This window comes from Sylvia atricapilla, chromosome 22, assembly GCF_009819655.1.
Source record: "Sylvia atricapilla isolate bSylAtr1 chromosome 22, bSylAtr1.pri, whole genome shotgun sequence".
Lineage (NCBI taxonomy): Eukaryota > Metazoa > Chordata > Aves > Passeriformes > Sylviidae > Sylvia > Sylvia atricapilla.
The window spans coordinates 593,986-618,732 of record NC_089161.1 but is presented as its reverse complement, the minus strand read 5'-3'; the positions used below and the strand labels follow the sequence as shown (position 1 = coordinate 618,732).

The 24,747-nt window shown below is 43.8% G+C and overlaps 1 protein-coding gene across 6 annotated transcripts in view; it reads left to right on the top strand.

Annotated features, from left to right (window-relative positions):
• CLSTN1 (calsyntenin 1) overlaps positions 1-24,747 on the top strand; it is a 225,498-nt gene that overhangs the window by 2,635 nt on the left and 198,116 nt on the right. For 3 of the 6 annotated variants that reach the window (XR_010745250.1, XR_010745249.1, XM_066334543.1), the window contains exons 2-18: positions 5,996-6,118; positions 9,378-9,407; positions 10,783-10,978; positions 12,417-12,625; positions 12,827-12,976; positions 13,075-13,260; positions 14,340-14,588; positions 15,415-15,536; positions 16,249-16,411; positions 17,504-17,554; positions 19,104-19,261; positions 19,881-20,029; positions 20,481-20,707; positions 21,561-21,731; positions 22,275-22,420; positions 23,004-23,139; positions 23,804-23,988. Coding sequence is in view for 4 of the 6 variants with exons in the window: in XM_066334543.1 (XP_066190640.1) it covers positions 5,996-6,118; positions 9,378-9,407; positions 10,783-10,978; positions 12,417-12,625; positions 12,827-12,976; positions 13,075-13,260; positions 14,340-14,588; positions 15,415-15,536; positions 16,249-16,411; positions 17,504-17,554; positions 19,104-19,261; positions 19,881-20,029; positions 20,481-20,707; positions 21,561-21,731; positions 22,275-22,420; positions 23,004-23,139; positions 23,804-23,988 (2,651 nt within the window). In the remaining 2 variants the exon portion in view is untranslated. The remainder of the gene's footprint in view (positions 1-5,995; positions 6,119-9,377; positions 9,408-10,782; positions 10,979-12,416; positions 12,626-12,826; positions 12,977-13,074; positions 13,261-14,339; positions 14,589-15,414; positions 15,537-16,248; positions 16,412-17,503; positions 17,555-19,103; positions 19,262-19,880; positions 20,030-20,480; positions 20,708-21,560; positions 21,732-22,274; positions 22,421-23,003; positions 23,140-23,803; positions 23,989-24,747) is intronic. The other 3 variants (XM_066334545.1, XM_066334546.1, XM_066334547.1) reach the window with 3 other exon arrangements.

Sequence of the window (24,747 nt, the reverse complement as noted above, 5' to 3'; positions counted from 1 at the left end):
ACTGCTGTGAAATGGAGGAGAGATGGTCTGGGCAAGCATGGTTTACGCTGTGTTTGGAATACTCCTGTGCTGGTTGTCTTCTCCTCTCTTACCAGGCTGCAGGTTGTGCTGTCTGGGCTGAGTTAGCAGGAAAATTTGTCAACTGAGACTTCTCTAAACTTAATCAATGTATCTTTGGTTTGAAGTCATAATTATTTTGCAGAGACAAAATCACCAGCTGCAGATAATTGCAAAGATTTTTTTAAGGACAAGGGAGGAAGCTGGGCTTATGGGCTTCTGTGTGTCCTGGAAGTTGAAGGGTTGGTGCTGAACCCAGGTCAGTCCACAGCTCTGCACAGTGTGAGCATCCCACAAGTTAGAATTCTGCTATTCTGGGTAGAGCACTCTTTCCTGCCATGAAGCCCAAATATGTGGTAGCTAAGTGGCTTGTGCCTCTGGAATTGTTCTGCAGAGAGGAAAAAACTTCTGCAGTTATCACTGTTGTCAAAGACAGAAACGATTCCTCAACATGGGAGAGTTCAGTGAGGCGGAAGCCTTGCTCTTAAATAAATCTTGTTTTGCACTCTAATTTATTTGTTTTGTCCTGATTGACTCGCATCGGCTTCTGTAGGGGCTAAACCTCCTTAGGAGCCTTTAGAAGGGATTATTGGAAATCTCAGTGCCTTTGGAGAAGTGTCTGTCTGTCCTTTGTTTATGGTATTAGGTCTCATCTCACTTGCTTTGTATCTGATTGAAAACAAGTTGCAGCTACTGCTCCCAGTGGGTTTCCCTGTTTTTAAATGGAGTCAACAAGCAGAGCCAGAAGTGCCAGCTCTGCTGGGGTGATGTTTGCTGTGTTTCTAAGTACTGTTTCCTTCCAGGGAGCAAAGTTTATAAATACGACAACAGTTAAAAGGGAAGGGGTTTCCACTCTTGCACTATAAATAGCAACATTTAAGGTAACATTTATTAATTTAGTGTTTGTAGTTAAAGGCTCGTGTTTTCTATTTCAGTCTTCTGTTTAGTGTAAAACATTTTAAATTTCACTTGAAAATAAGGCTTTGTTGTCTTAATCCTATTTAAACTGTTTTGTGGTGGAATCTTTGTTTTCTCTGCCAGGCTTTTATCCAAATTCAAATTTGGTCAGTATATCCTCTGTCTAAGGTCTTTGGTTCTCTGAATGTTTCTTCTGTTGCAGTTGAGGATAGTAAAAACTGCAAATAGTTTCTGATCAGTCATTTGCATGTCCCTTACTTTCATCAGGCTTACAGCAAAACTTGCACGTATCTTTGTACAAATAAAATCAGATTTAGGCAACTGATTCAGTGGGGAACGAGCAACTTTCTGTAAGTTGTGATTAAACAAGTGATTTTTCGCTAGGCAAAATACAATTTAATAAAACCTTGTTGAATCCCTTCAGCCACTGGTTTGGATGTGGTGTTTGAAGAATTAGTGTTAATTGTCCAGGCTGATAGTGTGGGCAGCTGATAGTTTATAAATGTTATCTTGTGTATGGCATAGAGCTTCCAGAGAGGTGTTACAAGTGCTCCTTAACTGTGGCCAGGAATCCAAGGCAGAGCAGTGAGAGTGGGATGAATTTCAGCCTGGAGCCGCAGAGGGTGATGGTGCCTGTCCTCAATCCCTGTCCTGACGCATCTCCTGGGCATTCCTGGGTTCACTCCTCACCCTTGGCTGCTGCCTGCCATTCCCAGCAGTGGCAGTGGTAGTTTGTAATGTAAAGTTCTAGGTTTGAGAAGACCCAGTTAAATAAACAAATGCCCCTTTTCATTACCACTGGTTTATTTCAGGTTAAATCTGTCCCAGGTTAGTCGTGGGCCTTTTCTCCTGGAGGCAGGAGGGCAGGGCAGAGCACACATTGGAATCAGGCCGTGCTGCACCTGCCTTTATTCAGCTTTACTTTGGGGGTGGAGGAGGCACATTCTATTGTCTACCTCTTCACTCCTTGGCTGGACTGTGCCTTTCTGTGGTTAGGTACTACACAGACTTGTTCTTGTAATGATATGGCTTGAAATTTCATCAGAACTGTACTAAATTAAATGTTCAAGGTAAGACGCATTGAAGGTTTTATTGTCTCACTGAGAGGCATCCTTGTAATTTCTTGCATGGAGAGGAAGATAATAAAAGATACACAGTAATCAGTTTTTGTCAGACCTTCAGGACAAGTAAAGAACTTTACTAGTAAATCTACTGCAGATGAAGTGCAGTTCATCTGCATTAACAGAGTATATAATTCTCTTTTTATGAATTTTTCTAGTAATTTTTTATGAGGTCTCAAAGGTACCATATTTTCAGAATGAGGATTTTCTGTTTAGTGTCACTAGATTGAACAAATAGCTTTCAAACTGTAGTACTTGTTATTGAGTTTGATATGTTTAACCAGTTAATTCTGAAGACTTTATTTTGACATGAATCATCTTGATTCAGTTCTAACAATATGCAGCATGGCTAGACAGCACTCTCTATTAGAAATAGTTACTAGAAGAAAAAGTGTTCCAGCTCCAGTCCTTTCTGGATGAGGTGTGTTTAAATCTTCAGTCCTGTAGGTGCCAGATCCCATTTAAGTCAAATAAACTTCTGACCACTTGTAAGGAGATATCAAAGTCCTTTCTGAGGACTTGTGTTAAGTACATTTAATTTTAATATTTGCTTTCAAATTGCAGAAGTGAATTAATCTGATTGTCTTAATAACTTCTGATTAAAGTTTCCACGCTAGCCCCAATCCCGGCTGCCCTGCCTACCCGTTCATTTGCATTCATTAATTGTTTTAGGCACAGGAGAGGGTTGTGCTGGTTATCTGCTGGGTTGTGTTGTGCAGCATCAGCCAAGTGGCTCTTGGGAAGGAGGGATCTTTGCTTTGAGGAGCATTCCCTTTGCTGCAGAGCAGTCAGGTGTTCTGTGCTGGTTCAGGGCACTTTTCTCTGGGGCAGCTGGTGTTTTCAGACTGGGTATTGGGGGCACCAGTGCAGTTCCTCCCCTGCAGCAGCAGGACCTGCCGAGGAGCAGAGCTGGGAGGTGCTCACCCGCCGATCTGTCAGGCTGGGCAGGACTTTCTGCACTCAGGGTAACACCTGGGAAGTGCCTCGGCATTTCTGTGTGCCCACTAAAGGCCAGGCTCAGGTCTGTGAGCTGCCAGCACGGCTCCCCACACTTGACTGGATCAAATGCTCCTTGGGATTTACGGCAGATTCCAGCGGAGGTGCTTACAAATAGTGTGAATATTGTATTTCAAGGAAACCAGTGTAGTTTATCCCGGTTAAATGGCAAGAGATTAACAGCTCAGGGCACTTGGTTAGTGTCAAGCTTGGAATAGGCTGCTCTTCTGGTTTGAAATTACCAGTCTGGCTTTGAGCAACTTCTGTAGATCGCAGGAGTTTTGTTACGATTAAACTACCCCTTCACATTTTTGTCTCTTTTCTCAGTCTAGCATTTAATGCTATTTCAGCAGCTGAGATCAGGATAATACTCGGTTCAGTTTGACTGAAGGGAAGCAGTGATGTTTTGCTTGTAAGCTGTACTTCATATTTCAAATGCTAGCTTGAGAACTCCTTCCAGTGTGTGGTTCTGCTGAAGTCAGTAGATCACAGATACGGATAACGGGCCTTTCCTGGATGTTCAGCACTAAGTTTGGTGTTCTGAAATCCAGTGATGTTCAGCCTTCATACACACAAAGGGATTTAAGCTTGGTGTTTTAAAATCTAGTGATGTTTTAGCCTTCCTGAACACAAAGGGGTTTAAGCTTTATGATTTTATTGTCTGCAGCACAATAAAAGGACATGACTTTGCTTTCAACTGGGCCTGTTGTTTGAAGGTTTGCTAGACTCTGCAGATGCTCAGCATACTCATAATTCTGTTCATATGTGGTTTCAGTACTTCAAGGTTTTATAGAACTCCCTACCCAGCGGTAGTGGGATTTAGGAGGTTGCTAAATTAGGAGAAGGTTTCTCAGAACTTTAAAAAAAACCCTAAGTATTTTTGTAATCCACATTCAGAAGCATTAGAATGGAGATGGAGGGTTTTTTCTGGCAGAGATCTGTTCTGGTGTTTTATACCACATCCTTGCAAGGATGGAGAGGAACAGATGAAAGGACTCAGATTTTCAATTGAGGTATAACTGTCCCGGATGCACTGACAGAAAAACGCACAGCTGTGACCTCCTGGTGCTCCTGAAGCCAAAGCTGTGTTGGTGAGGTGGTTTTCTTGAGAGCAGGGTGGGATTGTGGGTGAGCATTCCACAGGAACCTCTCACCTGAGCAGTTCCTGGCACCTTCCCTGGGAGGGAGGACTCTGTGTGAGCAGGAGCAGTTTGTTCCTGTGCTGCAGCACTGAGCTGCCCTGGGTGAACAGAACCCTGTGCCTGGCATTTACTGCCTCTGTGGTGTGCTGCAGATTGAAGTGTGCCTCTGTGAGAGTGCCCAGGCAGTAAAGAGAGTGTTGCCATATTAAATAAAACCACATGGAGTAATTAAACACAGTTTGCATGAGAACAGTTCCTTGTGAGTTCTCTCTTGCTGCATTGTTATGGATGAAGATGATATATCCTGTCTGCTGTTCCCACTAACTAGTAAAAGATTGCAGATAAAAGCATATTGGGAGCATTATGGTTTCCTGTATGAGTTCTCTAGGTTTAATCATCTATTGAAGTGTCCTTTTATTGCTGTTTTTTAATTCCCCTTAGGTGAGTGTATGGCACATGACATGAACCCATTTTAGGCTGTTGAAGAGGGAGGATTCAGGAGTCTGGGTTAGCCTTCCATCTCTGCCTGTTTTGACAGTGTGCTTATATAATTCTTGGGGGTGCAATAGCAGGACTGAGCTGTGTGCTGGTGTCCAAGCTGGAGTGTGTATTTTGCTGTAATCTCACAGACATGTGTTTCCTAAGGTTTAAGTTCTTGATCTCCTGCAGACCAAAACCTCGGTGATGTGGCCTATGGAATTGTTTGTTGTAACCTCTAGCAAAGCATTTCTTATATTTCACTGTGCATCGTTTGCTGAGGATTCCTTGCTTTTGTCTGGGAAGGAGCAGTTTTCAGGCCCTGTAGGGTGTTTTTCAGTAGGCTCTAAGCAGCTGGATACATGCAGTCTTCCAGAACTGCCTTCGGGAAAATGAAGGAAACTTTAACATCCAGGAGCCAGTCAGGCAGTCACACTCCACCACTGAGCTGGGCATCAGAACATAAAGCTAAATATTGAATAATTAAGGGACTCTCCTGCTGGATTGTCACAAGTAGATGGCAGCCTAGTAGGGTAATGTGGTTTGATCTTACATCTTTAGTGATGTAGTAGCAAACACTCTTTTTGAGGCTGGCAGGGAAAGATAACTGCATTTCTCTGCAGCAGAGGAGGACCAGTCATCTTGAGACAGGCTCAGGTGAGCAGTTTGAGGCTCCTCTGTGCAGAGGTGAAAAGGATATTCTCGTGTGAGTTTTTTTTAGTGGAGTTTCCCAGTCTCTTCAAACAAGCACTAAAGAAATGAAGTCTGAGCTCTTTCCCACCTGTTTTCTCTATGATAGTGAAACCCCCCATACAGGACAAGAAGCTGACAGGAGAACAAGTCTTCATGCTCTGAGAAACAGTCCACCAGCTGTATCCCAGGTTTTCCATGGTGGGGGAAGCTGAGCATAAGCAAATCCTGGTGCTTTGTGTTGGTCAGACTTCCCCCGTGTGGTGCTGACTGAGGTTTTGCTGGAGTCACACTTGGCACTGGTGGCAGCAGCTCCCCATCACTGTTAGCAGCTTTTTGAATTGCACTTCAGGGGCATTTTAAATCCCAGCATAGTTAGAAACTAATTTAAATTCTCTGAGTTACTTTTGGAATGCCTACAGGGACACTCAGCTCTTCTGAATATACTTAGGATTTTGTCTCAAACCTTTTAGTTTATTAAAATCTTGTTTCAGCATTCTGGGAAAGGAAAATACTGAAATCAGTTTTATAAAGCATTTTTACAGGTATGATCAGTTTGCAGTGTTTTGACTTTGTCCTTTGTTTTCCTTTCAGTTAACAAGCATAAGCCATGGATTGAAACCACCTACCATGGCATAGTTACAGAAAATGACAACACAGTGCTCCTGGACCCCCCTTTAATAGCCCTGGACAAAGATGCCCCTCTGCGTTTTGCAGGTAGGAATTCATCCATTCCTGTTTGCAGGTGTGGGAATGCTTTCTGGGGGGGCAAATGTTCTGTGTCAGTGTGTTCTCCCTAACAGGAGCATAACATTGCAAAGCTTTGAAATCCCAGGAAATGTGTGTGCATGGACCAGTGCTTTATTTCAGGTTTGCAGCTGTATCCAGGTATCCAAACCAGAAAGTACTTTGCTTCTCTCAATTTCATGTCTACCTGGTAATTTTTCTGCTGTTTTATGTTTGTTTTGTTTTCATAGTGTCTGTCTTTTTCCTCAATCCTCTGGATTCCACATTTCACAGCATTCAACGTGGGAGTTCTGAAACAATGATTTTCTTACCATTCTGAAGAGAGTTTTGGTTTCCTGAACGTTTTTTGTGTCTTAATAGAGTGAAAATACTAATTAGAAGAATTAGGAATTGCATGTCTTTGATAAGTTTGCTTAACAGTCCAGGATATTTTAAAAACTGAACAACTTCCTCTGGCTGAAGAAAAGGCTTTTTCTCCTCTAGCAAAGAATATAGAGAATGATACACGAGATATTTGCCAAGTGTTGTCTAATTCTTCACTTTGAACATAGGATTGACAATTTTCTTAAAAATTTCTAGCAGATTTTTTCTGAAAACTTGTTTAGGAATACTGTATTCAATAATTTGATGCAGTATTATGGAAAGTCTTTTTTTGAATTTGACAGTGTTAGATGTGTTTGAAGAATGCCATCAGGCATCTGCAGGTATTTGAATTACTTGTGGTGGATAACACAAGCTTAAATTGGATATTTGCAGCAAAATTTCTTTGGTTAAGCAAAATTTGAGAGTTACAAATCCTAGTGAAGTACCTGAAGGATGTGGCATGAGCCATTTTTGGGAGCATTGCTTAGCCTGGCTCTATGGAGGAAGAGATAGGAGATTGATTAAATTAAATTAAGAGCCATTTGAAATGTTCAGCAGCTGACTGCATTCAGTGCTACAATTTTATGGCAGTTTGATCACAATTTTCTTGAGGCACTGCTTAAAGTAACAGTTTTGTTGTATTATCATAAGGCTGTAATTATCTCCGGTGGAATTAAAGATAATGGTAAATTTGCTATTCAGAAGTTGAGAGATAATGCTAAAGCTCTGAAATTCAAACTTCTGCATGTATTTGGTACATATGGCAGAGGCTCTTCTGCCTTAACTGGAGAAAAAGCTGCTGTCTGTGTACAGAAAACTTCCACTGCCAAACGAGAGGCTTGTGTTGGCATACACAAAATCTGTTAATTAAAAAAGGAAGGGGAAGCCTGACTTGTGTTCTCAGCAATGAGGAGAACATGAATCACCTCTTACAGTTCTTAATGCTTTAAATGTAGGTGCTGGTAGTTCAGCAGCATTGAACAAATTCTGAGAATGGTAGTTTTATACCTCTTGGATAGGAATGTTTTCAGGAAAGGACTGTGAGTATCTTCAAATATTTTGTTACATTTGCCAAAGCATTTCTTAAATGAGACTTTTCCTTTTGGGTTGATCTTAATTGTATAAACCTGCTTTCATTAAATGGACATTTTTATCAACTGCAGATTCTAAAAACAGAATGTATTTGTACAAACAATGTATTTTTGCTTTCAAAAATAGGTATTTCTTAAACAGCAGCAGACCAGTGGATTTAAATAAATTAAATTCTGGCACATGAACATTGTAAAGAAGTTCTCAGTAGGAGACTGTTGGGCTTGGGTTGCACAGATGTGGAAGGAGAGTGCTGTGGGGATGTGGGGCAGTTTGTGTGCCATTGGATGGGGCACTCCTGGAAGAGGAGCCCTGTCCCTGTGCCCACCTCCTGCCCCACTGCTGCTGTCCAGCCCCTCCTGGGCCATCAGTGTGAGGAGCCCAGGGGTATTTCACACCAAAACAAAGCACTGCTCAGGATTAAATGGCTGCTTCAGCCCTGCCTGCTCTATTCCTACTTAGGAATCAAATTTATTCATGCTTCAAAGGGCTGGGTGTTTTAATTAATTGTGCCCTCTAGCTGAGCTGTGAAACTTCTGAACTGTCTGCAGGTTTAAAATACTTTAAGTAGAGCTTTTTTGCTTTATTTCAATTTGGAGCGTGTCGAAACATCTCGAAAGGAGTTCATTTAGATGCTTTGTAGTAGATGAACTGTGGGGCAAGTAAAAGTAACATTTTATTGCTTTGCTCACTCTGTGCTGTGAGTAGGATCCTAAAATTCAGGTGTGCAAAAATAAGTGGGGTTATATAGCTGTTTATTTCTCAGGTTATTTGCGTGGTTTTAAATGTGAAATGACACACTTTTGAAAAGAGAGGGAATATAGAGATGGCAGGTTGCCTTTTCAGACTGCCTGGCATGTTAACATCCAATAACAGGATGGAGTCAGTCTTCTGCACCATCATGTTACAGATCTGCTTCAGAAGACACTGACCAGCCATTCTCATTCCTCAGTGAATCTTTTCTACATTATAAATTGAATCATGTTAGAATTTGATCCTAAGTGGTTTTGCTGAATAAAAAAAAAAAAAAAAAAAAAAAAAGGACAGTTACATTTTTTATTGTATATTTACTGTTTGTGCCTGGAGTCAGTCTGATGGCTGAAGCTCCCGAGCAGGGATTTCCCCTTAATGTGCATCAAGGAACTGAATTCCTGTTCCATTTGAAACAGAACTGTTCTGTCTGTTGCCTGCACACAGCTGAATGTGTTCTGTTCTGAGGGTGCAGTGGAGGCTCTCGTAGCCAGATGTTGGAAATGTTTCCCTGGGTTTTTGATGTGCCTGTAACAGGGCTTCAGTCCTCCTTCCCCCACCCCTAGACAGAACCACTTCCCAGCCACATCCTTTATTTTCCTCTTCCTACTCTGGGATGCAGAGTAGTGTTTTGTGGGGGTTAGGAATTTTTAATTTAAAGCACGAATATGTGTGGAGCTTTGAAAAGGATCCTGCAGAATCTCTACTGATACTTCTAAAAAATCCCAACATGCAATTTTGAAAATATCTCGTTTAGCAGATGGTATTAAAAAAAAAAGAAAAGGAGAAAAAAAGCCTTGATCATATGAAATATTTCAAAATTCTGCAAATGAAAACTTGGAGTTAAATGATTAAGTCATATTTAACATAACTAAAACTAAAATTGTTGCAGCAGATCACCACTGGAATTTTAAAATACAGTTTTTCCAAAGCTTTTCTGTGTAATGTGTGCATCTTTGCCTTTTCCTTATTTGCTCCCATTCAACCTTTCCTGTTACTGACTTGGGTTTGTCTTTTTTCCCTTTAGAGAGTTTTGAGGTGACAGTCACCAAAGAAGGTGATAAAGGGTTCTTTCTATCCCTTTTATGAATATTAACCTACTAACTTTGATTATGAAATGGGGAATCAGCACTGAAACAGAAGATCCTGTCATGCTCTTTTGTCCCATTTATTCTCCCAGTTTTTTTCTATTTTAAAATATATTGTAAAAAGTGTTATGTAACCAAACCCTTGGTTAGAAATATCTGTAAATCAGACATCCATTTGAACCATTTGGGGTTGTTGTACGTTGTGTGGACACTGAAGAAGTTTGGGGAAAATTAGCGTTTTTTAATATTTTCACTTCTTTGGGACAGCTGAAGTTTTCCACATGCTTTGTGAAGTAATGCTGAAGTGCTGAAGCATTACAGCACCTTCCCTGCACTACACACCCTTCAGGACTGACTTCAGTGGTTTAAATATGAATCAACCCCCTTTTTTTGAATACCTCTAGACATGTTTTCATTAGGAGTGTGTTGTTGGTACTAAGAAACCACTGCAATGTAATAGCAAACTAGTGGGATTTGTTGGTGTAAGAAAATCCCCATCAAAATACAACAATTTGCAGAGGTAAAAACACGGTGTAGGTGGTCAAACAGTTTATTGAGTGGCTTTTGTTGTGTGCTGGGCTTTCCCAACTGTGCCAGCTGGAATCTCGTAGTGCAGCCTTAGGCTTAGGTGTGGGTAAAAGTGCTGTGCTGGGGACTTCTCTTCCAAGTTTGTAGAGTGAAGAGTTTGAATAGAAGGAAAGCCTAAATCATTCCCTGAGAGCTTCCTTGGCTAACACTTGGCCTGTGTTAGCAGACAGCTGTTGAAATGGATGCCTGAGAAGTTGGTATTTCTACCTTTCTCATTCAGTAGTTTATTTTGATTCCCTGATTTTAGCCAGGTACATTGCACAGGAAGACTTTGTCCTTTGATCTGTTGACAGAATTTCTGTAATTATGGTGCTGAACCTGTACTCGAAGCCTTTTCATCCCTTGACTTGTAACTGTGCATTTTAACCTCTTGCTCTGGTCAAAGTGAACCAGCTGCCCAGCTATTGCCAGTAGCTTGGCATAGAAGATATTACCAGTGGCCTTGGCTGTATGCTCACATAAGATCTACTCTTGCCCTAGAGCTGTCTCAAGTACTCCTGTGAAATGCCTGTCTACATTTCTCTTTTTCTCTTTTTTACTCCTGCATGAATGGATGCAAAGTAAACAAGTTGCTTGGAAGGCAGACGTTTGCTTCTTTTTACTAAAGTTCCCAGAATTCACCCATTTTAAAGCACAGTGCTCTTGCTTTGTCCACAGACCCTCACAAACCCCTGGCTGCAAAATATTTGGTCATTTATTTTAAAAACTCGTCATGGTGTTGACCAGTTGTAACCTGTCTTTGCTTTGGCTCTGTAGGTGAGATCTGTGGGTTTAAAATCCACGGGCAGAATGTTCCCTTTGAAGCAGTGGTAGTGGATAAATCCACTGGTGAGGGAATAATCCGCTCGAAGGAAAAGCTGGACTGTGAGCTGCAGAAGGACTACACCTTCACCATCCAGGCCTACGACTGTGGGAAGGGACCAGATGGAGCAAATGCAAAAAAATCCCACAAGTAAGTCAGCCTGGGCTGGGCTGAGGGGAGGTTTGGCTCCGAGGGGGTCTCCTCTTTGTGGTGATTTATGATTTATTGAGAGTAAATGTGAACCAAGTGTTCATTCTGGAAGGCTTTCCATGGAACCACAGAAAGGAGCAGCTTGGAGTGGACCACACTGGCTCATCTGGTCCAACCTCCTTGCTCAAGAAGGGTAATAACAATCGTAAAAAGAGCAGCCAAATGGACATGAACTTGGACATCCTTTCATTTGTATTTTAGGTGGTACTGCTTTATCCCTTGGTGTCTCTGATTTACATTAGAAAACCAGCTGGGGATGGAAGCAGGGAAACTGCTGATACATTTAAACTCTGTCTTGAGTTGGTAGAGCTTGCATGGGATACCAGGCCTGGACATTGTTTTGGAATTCAGTTTCTAAATCCAAAATCTGGTTCAAGAAGTCAATCTATATTAAGCTTAACAAAATGCCAAAGCATTCATGTTTCTGTCGTTTCCAGCCAGCCTCACCAGAGAACCCAAGATCAATAGCGTGGGGCTCATCCCTGCCTGCATTAAAGAATGGGAACAAAGCAGTCTTCAGCTTTATCTTTATCTAAGGAAAAACCACAATATAAAATAGTCTCTAGAAAACCCACTTGAGAATAACTGTTTGACACTCTGGTGTGAACATCTGCAGAGCATGTGGGAGATGAGCAGTTGTGTGAAGCAAAGAGAGGGGCAGAAATAAGATGAGGGGAGTAGAGTAGTAGAGGTCAGCTTGGTGACAAACAAAACCTTACTATTCTATAACTACACAAGGGTTTGATTTTTATTTGCAAATAACCAGTGATAGTAAACAAAACGTAGAACTACACTAAATTATATAGCAGTGCACTGGAGAAACACCCACTGCTTTCCTAGTTAGGGTAGCTGAGATTGGTGGGTTTATTAGTCATTGGTCTCTTCTTTCTGAGAGCTGAAATACTGAGGGGTGGCTTCATGTGGAAAAGAAGAGGCTGATTTGGCAGAATCTGTAATACCCTCAAAGCATTTCTGTGAACAGGAGAAAAGTGACAGTCATCCAGAACCAGGTACAAATACTCCTGTTAATCAAACCCCAAACCTTCTTGGAAATAAATGGACTGGAACAAAAAAAGGCAAATATAAAATACAGTTCTTTCCTTGTTTAAAGTATCCAGGAAACAGACCTTCAAAGCAAGTTTTCCTTTCGCATTCCTCAGTTTGGTCTACCTGTGTAATTCCTGCAGCAGATGCTCTGTGGTGGTACAGTGCCATTTGCCTTCCTTTCCGTGGTGTGGGGTCAGCTGGAGGGAGGCCTTTCAGAACACCTGGCCCAGCAGCAGTGCAGGTTCAGAGCTGCCAGCTGAGAGGCTGGCGTGGCAGAGGTGGCAGGAGCAGGGTGGCAGTCCTGGCAGCCCGTGTGTGTGTGTCATTGCAGGGCCACAGTGCACATCCAGGTGAACGACGTGAACGAGTACGCGCCGGTGTTCAAGGAGAAGTCCTACAAGGCCACGGTCATCGAGGGCAAGAGGTATGACAACATCCTCAGGGTGGAGGCCGTGGATGCGGACTGCTCCCCACAGTTCAGCCAGATCTGCAGCTACGAGATCGTCACCCCCGACGTGCCCTTTGCCATCGACAAGGACGGTAAGGGACGGGCACCCGGAGAGCAGTCCCCCTGCCCAGCCCCTCTGGGCCTCTGCTCTGCCCTGAAAACTCAGGCACTGCGGGGTAACTCGCCTGCACGTGGCTTTGTTCAAGTCTCTGTGAAGCACGTTGATGCATTTTGCACCACTGGCCCTGAAGAATTGTATTGATGTCTGACAATTGCCTTTTTTCCTGTGTCAGGTTATATAAAGAACACAGAGAAGTTAAGCTATGGTAAAGAACACCAGTATAAACTGACAGTAACAGCCTATGACTGTGGGAAGAAGAGAGCTGCTGAGGATGTGTTGGTTAAAATTAGCATTAAGCCTACGTGCAAGCCTGGCTGGCAAGGTTAGTTTGCTCTCTTTCCTCTCTGCTTTTAGCATTTGCTGGTACCTTCAGTTAAACACGAGAGATCTTTATTATTGTTTCTTTGGATGAATATTCAGGTTGGAGCAAAAGAATAGAATATGAGCCTGGCACTGGTTCTTTGGCTCTGTTCCCTGGGATGCATTTGGAGACCTGTGATGAGCCAATAACCTCAGTTGAAGCAACGGTGGAACTGGAAACCAACCATATTGGTAAAGGCTGTGATAGAGACACCTACTCTGAGAAATCCATCCACAGGCTCTGTGGTAAGAAGGCTTTCGTTAAAATAAAAGTGGTCTCTCTTGCTTGCTTTGAATTTTACTTAGAATTTTATGTTAGACCAGAAATCAGTGAGTAGATCTGGTCTTCATTTGCACTTAGTTTCCTTCAACTCATTTCCTCACTGGCAGCAAAAGGCATGAAATTGCCTGAAGGTGACTTCTGCAATAATTCTCAAATGTGGTAAAGAATCTCTTTCTTCTGCCTCTCTGCTGTCTTACGTAGACTAATAATGTCCCTTGCCTGGGATTCATGTTCAGGAGCTGAAAGAGTTTGTGTGGAAGGGTATAGCCATTAAAGCCTCTCTGTTTCTCTGAGCATGATGGATGTAATGGCTGCAATCTGAGAAATAAATGATGAAAAACTATAGAAAACCAAGGAGGAGTGGTTTGGAAAAACAGTTAGCTTGGATCAGTGAAATTTGTACTGTGCTTGCCCTAGGAATAAAGGCCCTTGGCATCCACTTACGCTGCAGTTAAAGGTCTTACAAAAAGTCAGTGAGTCCTTTGTAGCCATATGGAAGAATTGAGATTACAGGATAAATTACCACTCACGATTTATGTCTTCAAGCTCAGTTGAAAGTAATTGAAAGTCTGAGTAGCATGTAACCCCAGAGAGCCAGGCAATTCCTGATGGAGGTCGGTGTGACGTTAGAGGTACCTGCTGCTGACTGCTGTGAGCTGCTGCTTGTGCACTCCTTCAGCTGGGTCACTTCTGCTCTCACAGCTGAGCACTCCTTGTGCTCATGGCTCTGAGGGACAAGTGGCATTAATGAAAGGCTTCCTGAGACACAGGCAAAATAAGTTTCTACAGCTGTGGACACTAAACTGTTGTGCTTGTTATGAGATTACTGGTCTACCCGGAAGTCAAATTTGTAGAAGTTACCATGGTGTTAGGTGCCTGTAATTAGTACCATATTATTTAAAAGGAGAATTGCTTCATGGGTCATGGTAGTGCATAATCCTGACAGTTGGTGCCGTGAAATTAGTGCTGACATAAACAGCTGAATTTGAAACCGGTGGTGGTCTTTCAAATTTCTGTTTTCATCTGAGCATTTGTGTCGTAGGTGCTGCTTCTGGCACAGCTGAGCTGCTCCCCCCTCCCAGCAGTGCTGCCAACTGGACCGTGGGGCTGCCCACAGATAATGGCCACGACAGCGACCAGGTCTTCGAGTTCAACGGCACGCAGGCTGTGAGGATTCCAGATGGGGTAGTCACAGTCAATCTCAAAGAGCCCTTCATGATCTCAGTGTGGATGAGGCACGGGCCCGGAACCAAGGAGAAGGAGACCATTCTGTGCAATTCAGACAAGACAGGTTTGTCAGTGCTTCACTTACAAACAGTCCTCTTGGTTGGTTGGGTGTTTATGTGCTCTGGTGGGCATGTGACAGTGTTTTCTCTACCTTAAGGTTTTCTTGGAATTGAAATGAAGCTGACTTCAGAAATCACTGTTGTGCTTATGTTTAGGCTCGGCCTTAGATTATGTAGCTTCAGATTGGCCAGACTTATTTTTCCTAATTCTATTTCAGTTTACATTATGCGCTTCTTTTGCTGTGGTAGATTACTTATTCTGGCACTGCAGCCTCGAGTTTCCATCTCCAAAGATAGCCTTGTTCTTGATGCTGCCTAAAAACATTAAGACACATGTCAGGTCTAGTGACAGCATTTACTGCTCTATCTTTTTTTTCCTTAGGAGGATATACTTTTCTTTCTCCAAAGATGAAGATTTTTTTTTTATTCTGTGCATCATTTCACTCTCTGCTTATGACACAGAAACAATAATTTGGAAAATGCCATTAATAAGAAGGAAATGCGATAACCCTGTTTCTGTAATTGCCATTCGTAACAAAAAAAGCTCTTGTGTTTGCAAATAGAGCTCTTTTTGTCCTGCTGACAGGTTTATCTCTGGCTCTTGAGTGCTGTGCCATGGTTTAGGTTGGGTTTGGATAGAGACATGTTCTGCTGCCTCATGGGCTCTTCAGGAGTGTTTGCCCTCACTGCTGCTGCAGATGTTCTACATTCCTCTTACCAAGCCAGTTCAGTGCATTGCTTGGTGCCTATCAGCCAGCGTGATGTTTAGGTGTGCAATAGCAGAGCAGGTGGATTTGCTGGTAAGGAAATCACTGTTCAATCCCTGCACAGACATGAACCGGCACCACTACACCCTGTACGTGCACAACTGCCGCCTGGTGTTCCTGTTCCGCCAGGAGCCTGCCCCGGGAAAGACCTACCAGCCTGCTGAGTTCCACTGGAAACTGAGCCAGGTGAGCCCCCTGGAGAGCCCCCAGGGACTGCCATCCCTGCTGGTGTACTCAGTGACAAACATTTCCTGCCACTGCACACCCCTGAGGGGCTGTTCTGCTTGTTCTGCCTGGAGTCAAGTGGGAGGCTCAGCTTCACCTTTCCATCTTGAACATAAAGCAGGAAATCCAGTGTCAGTCTTAGAGCTGTGATGTCAGTTGTCTCCACTAAATTCTATGAGGTGGAGTGCATGAGGAAGCAGGAGCTGTTTGTTCCAGGCTGTCTTTAGCATTGAAGTGCTTCTGAGCTTCTGACATTTCCTCAGCCCCCTGGATCTGTGATAAACAGTCCTGGTTTTTAGCAGTTGCTCTCAGCAAATACCTGTCCTTTGTCAAGTAAGGTTGTCTTATAACAATATTTCAGGATGTGCATGCATGTAGATATGAATTTTTAGATTGAAATGTGCTGTTATTTAATATAAAAATTAAAGGAAAGGAAGTATATGCAGCTTCCTGTATTGGCAACAGAATAAAGAAACATTTTATTAATGTTTGGCAGTCAGTTTGCTTTTCAGATGTGTGCCATGTGTGTGAAAGATCAACTGTGTCTGCACAGGCTTGCACTGTAGGTTGTGGGTACATCTGCATGTATATTTATGTAAAACATGGCACCAGATCAGTTACTGAACTGCAGTGGGAAACAAAAACAGTGGAATTTTTAAAACTCTCTGCTCAGGTGTGTGACAAAGAGTGGCACCACTACGTCGTCAACGTTGAGTTTCCTGCCGTGTCTCTCTACGTGGATGGTGTTTCCTATGACCCTTTCCCAGTCACTGAGGATTACCCTCTCCACCCTTCCAAGATAGAAACACAGCTGGTGGTTGGAGCATGTTGGCAAGGTAACTATTTACAGCTGTTAATACTTCTAATTAACTTTTTAAACTGAGATCTTTGTGGCTATCCAGAAGTACCCGGCAGGTCTTTGTGGTGCATGAAATGTAACTTGTTTTGCCTCTTGCAGATGGGTTTTGCTCCAAGCTGGTATCACACTATTTCCTCTGAGTCATTCTTTCCATGAGTGTTTGTTTTCTTGTTGGCCACAGGTGTGTGAGTAGAAGGCTGCTCACCAGCCTGTATCCCATCAGTGTGGCTTCTGTGGTGGCCATGGGAATACTGGTACTAATTTTTAATAATAGTTGGAACAATACCTGATATACTTCAGATTACCAAGCAGAACACTTCATTTCAAGTAGGTTGAAAAGCATCTTTTGGGGCAGTGTGCTCATCAGTGGAAGCCTGTCCAGCAGACAGCTCTGCAGAGCAACACAGCAGTGCTGTCTCTTGGGTATTTTACCATTTCTGCTTATAAAAATAGGCATCTGCTTTATTGTCTGCTCTATCCAGGCTGCTTTAGATTATATATACAGCTTCTCTTCAAGGAGAGAGAGATTTTATCCTTTTGAACAAGTTCTTTTAAAAATTTAAAAGCCAATTTTCATTTTTGGTGCTTCCATCTGATAAATTGACTGCTTAATAGGTGTGTTTCTATTATTGATTAGGAAATCTGTGTTGATAATGGCTTCTTTTGATCAGCTTTCAATACCTTTTGGTGATTTGCTGTACCTGGATCTCAGCCTAATTTCCCCTCAAATGGAGCCAGTTGTGAGAGTTGTGTTGTCACTGAAGGTGTTTGTGTGAGTTTCCTCTCTTGGATCAAGTGCTCTGCAGCCCTTGCTGCTGTCACTGCTGCCTGGGTGGGGCTCTTTGGGCTGTGGTGCCCTGGCTGTTGTTCTGACAGCACAGAGATGTGTCCTCCCTGCATTGCAGCTCTTCCTGTTTCCAAGAACTCAAAATCCTTGAGGAGCTGGGTCCAGTATAAGCAAACTTTGGGGGTTGTGCTGCTTTGTATTTTCTGGGATTAGAGAGTTTGCCAGATTGTAACTACTTGGTCCTTTCCCTGTTGTCCTATTCTTTGTCTTGCTTTTCTACAGAATATACAGGAAATGAAAATGACAATGAAACTGTGCCCGAGACCTCTGCAGGTTGCTGGAGTTTTATTCCTACTGTTTTATTTCGTTTTTAAGCCAAGACATTGCTTCATCTCGCACACAGCATGACATGCAGGCATTGCATTCGGGCCATTGACCTTCACATAATCCTCTCCTAGGCTTGTGTCTTCATTGTGCTTCTATTTGCAGAGCATCATCAGCTGACTTCTGCTTGGTTTTGGGGGTTTTTTGTTTGTTTGGGGTATTTTTTGGTTGCATCCAAGTGTACCTTCATCTACAAACCTGCAATGGTTGTGATTGTAGTGAAGTGGTGAAGAAAAGTTGCTGATGTAAATTATCAGCTATGATCTCTTTCATCCAGTTTTGTTAAAGCATAAACACACATCATCCTATATAAATGTATGTATTTATGCATGTAGGCATGTGTCTTTATTATAGAATTTATTCAGTGCATTGGGAAGGACCTCTGGGACTCACATACCTTTGCTCCTCTTTCAAAATGAGACTGGTTTCATTTTTGGATCACTCTGCCCATAAAGACAGACCTGTAATTTACAGGGGATACTCACTTGGTCAGATATTTATGTAGAATCCTAATTGCAGTGAATGGGTAAAAAAGCATTGGCTACCAGGTTATTTCCTCATAACAAATTTTAGTGCTAGTTCAGTGGGTTTTGTGTCTTGAGTTGAGATACTTAAAATGAATATATGTTTTTAAAAGTGGGTTTGGCAAGGAGGGAACAGCATCCAGGGGCTCCAGAAACTGAAGCTATATGAAAATCATATAATTTGTAACAACTGAATATTTGAGTTGTACCAAGGATCTCTTATCACTTAGAACTTTTACAACAAGCTTCGACATCTTTCTAAAATCAGGTTGCTTAGTAAGTAATGGGCTTAAAATACACATTTCTAGGTGCTGTTTTGTGGTCCCAGAATTTAGCAAGATGAATTAGGTGATTATTGTGGCACTGTCTTCAAAAACACTAAGGAATAAAGGGCTTGTTAGGTTGCCCTTGTCAGACTTAATTCAGATATCTAAAAATGAGTTGCCTGGGTTTAAACTGCTCACTTGGATCTGCAGGGAGAAGGCAGCACCTTTAGAGGGGGCAGGTAACTCTTGGGCACCTCTCTGAGAGCTGAATGACTTTTCAGGGTTCCTTCCTGCCCCTGGAGTGTAGGAGAAGCTGCAGGGCTGCTGTAGGTGGAGATCCCTCACTCCTGCAGGGATGCTGTCCTGTGTGTGAGCAGGAGGAAGTGTTACCTCAGCTTTCGTGGTTCATCCCATTGGTCCTGTGTTTGGTTTCTGAGCACCACCTCGCTGTCTGGGGCTTCTTTTGAAATGTTTGTCATGGAACAGTCAGTTCAGGGTGGCCACAGCTGTCTGAAGGCCACGTGCATGGTGAACTGTTTAATTCTTTCTTTGTGCCTGACCATAATCACGAGGTTAACACCCAGAATGGATGAAAACTAACCTGCATGTGTATAATACTGTGTGTATCAGCTGGCAGACTTGTTAAGCAGAGGAAAAGGCAAGAAGAATGAAAACAAGTAAAGGTGTTCCCTCCCTGGTTTTTTGAAGGTGGAGAGCTGCGCATGGCTCAGTTTTTCCGAGGCAATCTGGCAGGGCTGATGATTCGTTCTGGTAAACTGGAGAACAAGAAGGTGATTGACTGCCTCTACACCTGCAAAGAGGGGCTGGATTTGCAGATGCCTGATGGTCTTGGCAAAGGTGTGAAGGTAAATTTGCATACAAACAACGGGGAGCATGTATATTCCTTCCCTGATAAGAGTTACAGGTTTTACTGGCGGAGTTAACAGGGTGTCCTAAATATAACAAACTCATCTCTTGTGGCATTTTGCATTAATATTACATAAAACAAGGAAGTTTTCTGGTATAAACATGATCTTAGGAATGCAAGTTACTCTGCTGTCTTTTAAGTCTTTAATAGAAACTCCGTATTTGTAAGCCTCTGTTATACCAGCTGTGCAGATTGTCTAAGAAGAGATCTTTAATAAGCAGCTTCACAAAATGAGATTATGTGGCTTTTCAATAGCAAGGTTGTGTGAACAGAGCTAAATTTCTCCTTTATGTTGGTTGTCTTTCTTCTGCATCATTCGAACCAGAATTACGATATGTGCTTATTCTATTCTTATTCTATTATTTCTTAAAGAATGAAACACCGAATACATCCCACTGGGATGAGACAGTGAGAAGTCAGTTTAGACTGTGCCACAAGGGAAATAATGACCCTGCTGCTTTGAGTATGGGTGTAATTACCCTGCATTTCCCAGTGCTGGGCTCCAGTTTGAATGTCACTGGCCTGGGTGGTGTGTAATGGTGTTGTTCCTCTCTCAGATGCACATGAACCCGAGCCAGTCGACGCTGAGCATCGAGGGGGATGACATTGACAGGGTGGACAAGGCCATGCAGCACATCTCCTACCTGAACTCCCGCCAGTTCCCCACCCCTGGCATTCGCAGGCTGAAGATCACCAGCACTGTCAGGTATCCCTGGGGCAGCCTGGCCTTTGTGCTCTCTCCTGGGAGAGGGAAAGGACTCCTGGCCTGTGCCACCATCACACAGTTCAGCGCTGAGATGTTTCCCACACCAGCACTCTGCTTTCTGCCTGAGACTGGAGTAGGGAGTGTGTGAGGTGGGGAGGAAAGCACAGCCAGAGTGCTGCCAGTGTCTCCAGTGGCACAGCTTCATTACAGGGGTTACCTGTGGCTCTAAATCAAAACGTAGAAATGAGGCCAAATGGTAACTGTAAGTAAAAATTAACTGTAGGATTGCTCCCTTGGTGGCTATCTCATACTTTCCGGGGCAGCTGATGAATTTATCTAAGACTCTTGGGTCTGAGACAGCTTTTCAAAAATTTATAAAGCAATTACTGTGTGTAATTGTGCTTCCCTCTGAAATAACCACCTTGACTGCAGGACTGCTTCTGTCTCTCAGGTGTTTCAACGAAGAGGCCTGTGTCTCCATTCCCTCTGTGGAGGGCTATGTCATGGTCCTGCAGCCAGAGGAGCCCAAAATCAGCCTGAGTGGCATCAACCACTTTGCCCGCTCGGCCTCGGAGTTTGAGAGCTCAGAGGGCGTGTCCCTGTTCCCGGAGCTGCGCATCATCAGCACCATCACCCGGGAGGTGGAGCCCCAGGGGGACGGGGACGAGGATCCCACAGGTGACAGCCTGACCCTGACCCTCCTGGGGGCCTCCACTTCTCTTCTATCACAGCCTCCAGGCAGGGGGAAAAGGTGTAGGTCCTCTGCTCTGGACTAATGAAAACTTACCTGAAAGTGCAGAGGGACGGGGACGAGGATCCCACAGGTGACAGCCTGACCCTGGCCCTCCTGGGGGCCTCTACTTCTCTTCTATCACAGACTCCAGACAGGGGGAAAAGGTGTAGATCTCTGCTCTGGACTAATGAAAACTTACCTGAAAGTGCAGAGGGACAGGGACGAGGATCCCACAGGTGACAGACTGATCCTGATCCTCCTGGGGGCCTCTACTTCTCTTCTATCAGACTCCAGGCAGGGGGAAAAGGTGTAGATCTCTGCTCTGGACTAACAAAAACTTACCTGAAAGTGCAGGGGGATGGGGACGAGGATCCCACAGGTGACAGACTGACCCTCCTGGGGGCCTCTATTTCTCTTCTATCACAGACTCCAGACAGGGGGAAAAGGTCTAGGTCCTCTGCTCTGGACTAACAAAAACTTACCTGAATGTGCAGGGGGATGGGGATGAGGATCACACAGGTGACAGACTGACCCTCCTGGGGGCTTCTGGCTTCTCTTCTATCACAGCCTCCAGGCAGGGGGAAAAGGTGTAGATCTCTGCTCTGGACTAACAAAAACTTAGCTGAAAGTGGTAGTTAGTCCAGGCCATCATCCTCATGGCAATATGCCTTGTTTGTGTTTTGTATTTTATTTTTTAGATCGTTATTTTGTGGTGAATGCTTGTTCTCCTCAGGTCTAGATTTTAGTATTTGTTCTGGTGTTTCTGCTTAAATCTTTGGCCTTTTCTCTGCTTTTTAGTCCAAGAGTCTTTGGTATCTGAAGAGATCATGCACAACCTGGATATGTGTGAGGTGACAGTGCTGGGAGAGGAACTAAATCAGGAACAAGAGAGCCTGGAGATTGACATGACACGACTGCAGCAGAAAGGCATTGAGATGAGCAGTTCCAATCTGGGCATGATAATCACAGGTGGGGGCTCCTGCTGCTCTTGGGAGGCTCTGAAGGGACTGACAGAAGGAGCAGTTCTGGAGGGGTGCTTTGTAGCACCTTACTCCAAATACTTTTTTAAAGAATTTCAACCTTGAACTATCTTTAGAATTCCAGGCAATGCTGTGGAAAGCTGTGATTCTAGAAAAGACAACATTCTAGTGCCTTCTTTCTGTTCTTTCCTCTGTTCCAAATTGCAGGTGGCCTGTTCCCACTGTGGAACTGCAGTTAGACTTTGCCCCAGAAAAGGCTTGTTCCTTGCACAGGTTGTCCAGTCCCTAGGAGCAGGCATCATTCTTTTCTGTTACATTAAAGTATTCCATAGGAAACCTCCCAGAATCCCTTCAGAGACTCCCTGGGTTTAGGATTTTATCCCAGAACCAACCCACAGGATTTGTGTCAGTGGCGTTACCGTGTCTGTACGTGAAAATCCCTTGGCCAGGAGAGCTTTGGTGAAGAAACAGGAATTCTGGTCTGGTGTGGGCAGCTGTGGCAGGGTGTGCTGGAGCTGTGCTGTGCCCACAGGGGTGGACACCATGGCCAACTACGAGGAGGTGCTGCACCTGATCCGCTACAGGAACTGGCACACGGCGTCTCTGTTTGACAGGAAGTTCAAACTGCTCTGCTCCGAGCTCAACGGCCGCTACGTCAGCAACGACTTCAAGGTGGAGGTGGGTGAGCTGCCCCTGGCCTGCCCCTGCACCTGCCTCAGCACTGAGAGATCACTGACACTGAGGCAGAGCTTGTCCTGGAGTAAATACTGGGAAATGGGAGCGTTTCAGGCAATATTTTGTGTATAAATGTGGTTTTAGTGCTGTATTTCAGCTTGAAATAAGATGGTTGTTTGTTGAAGAAATAGTGTGGCTGATGGAGGTGTGGAGGTGAAAAGCTTGCACTGAAAACACAGATTATTAATTTAGCAAACAGTGATGTTACCAGAGAGCTGAGTGGCCTCTGTGTGTCCCTTCTGGGGTGCCACAGATGGGTGTGCTGGGCCCTTCACTCTCTGCTTGTGTGGTGTGTAGATTTCTGATACTAAGGGATTATGTTCAAGCACAGAGAGGCTGAAATTGCACTTCCCCTGCAGCAGGGTACATATTAATTACTGTTTAGTATGCTTACATCAGATATACAGAAGTGCAGCAGAAAATGGCATTGAAGGCACTAAAATTTTAATTTTTTTCTCTTTATTTTTATCTCTTCAGAATTAAACAATTGGGTTTCTGGAGTTTAACACTTTCTGTTTGTCTCTAGGTGAATGTTATCCACACAGCCAGCCCAGTGGAACATGCCAATCACATTGCTGCCCAGCCACAGTTCATTCACCCCGTGCATCATTCCTTTGTTGATCTCTCTGGTCACAACTTGGCAAACCCTCATCCCTTTTCAGGTCAGGATTCTCAGCCACTGAAGCTGAGCTGGTTTTTTGTGGTGTTGCAGAGTTCTTTTCCCAGATTTTAAACCAGTGTGTTGGACTAATAAGCCAAGCAGCTGCTCAGTCCTGCTCTGCTGTTGCCCAGGCAGGGAGGAGGGAGTTTTCAGAACCCTTTATTTTCAAATTTCAAGGGAATTTGAAATTCCCTTTCCTGCCAGCAGAGCTGTGTGTGTTGGAAAAGGGTAGAGGCCTGCAAGACTCCAGAAAGTGAGGAACTGGGACAGAATTTCTTCTGAATGGCAGGAGGAAAGAATTGCAGTGCTATTCCTTTGATGAGTCATGGTATCTGCCCTTTCTGTTTTAATTGCATTAATTTGGTGTGGGTGTAGGATGTGAGAGGAAGAAAAATAGGCAATTCAGAGAAGAGCCTGTGTGTGGTAGAATGTGCTTCCCTTGTGTTTTCAGTCCTTCAGGTTGATGTAATTATATTTAAAGGACTGAGGTCTAGTTCTTACTTTGTTACTGACTTTAGAAGTGTCGTAGACAAACTGCCTTTGTGTAATAAATACGAAATACGATAACATACATGAAATGCTGGTGTGCGGCCATATCCCCTGGCAGGTGCTGGGGAGAGGAGTGGCTGTTAGCACGATGCCAGAGCTGTGTTTGGTGCTTGCAGTGGTGCCCAGCACGGCCACCGTGGTGATCGTGGTGTGTGTCAGCTTCCTGGTGTTCATGATCATCCTGGGCGTGTTCCGCATCCGCGCCGCGCACCAGAGAACCCTGCGCGACCAGGACACGGGCAAGGAGAACGAGATGGACTGGGACGACTCTGCCCTCACCATCACTGTCAACCCCATGGAGGTAACAGCAGGGCCAGCCCTTCTTAACGCAGGGTTAATAATTCCTGTTGCCACAAAGCTGGGAGTAGAACCTCAGCTTCACTGCGTGCTTCCATTGTTCCGACCAAATCAAGTATTACTCTGCCTGGGTAATCGGGGCGGGGGGAGAAAGACAAGATTGGGATGGTTTGTACTCAGAAATAAAGGTATCCTTTACTAGGTTGGGTGAAACTGTACCTAAGCATCATAAGGTAGATGATAATGATTGTTGGTAGCTGAACGTGATTATTATCTCAAACTAGAATCATGAGAATCACAAGGGAAGATATTTACCAAAATTCGTGCTTGGGCATATACAATAGAACAGTGGAGGTTAATGTTTAACATAGAGTTGTGTAATGAAGGGGTGTAATATTGGAGCTTTCTTGGACCCTCGTCAGAGTTGGATTTGGGTTTGTACCCCGGCTCCCAGAGCTCTCAGTAAAGCACCCACGTAATCATCTCCCTGATTATGTGTCTTCCTCGCTAACACCCTGAGCTCTGGGAGTTTAGAACCAGTGTGCCAAATGCCAAGAGCAGTGCTTTGGGGTCTCTGTCTTCCCGATGGGGAATGGGATTTTACAGGTCAGTGTACAGCACTGGTGTTCACTGTGTGCACAGTGCCTTAAACACAGCCTGCCTTTGTCTGAACTTGCAGAATTTATTGTCAAAATGTCTCTGTTTATGGTGTTCCTTCTCCTGTGGCTGACACCTGAATTTTTAGAAAATTGGGAACAAGAAA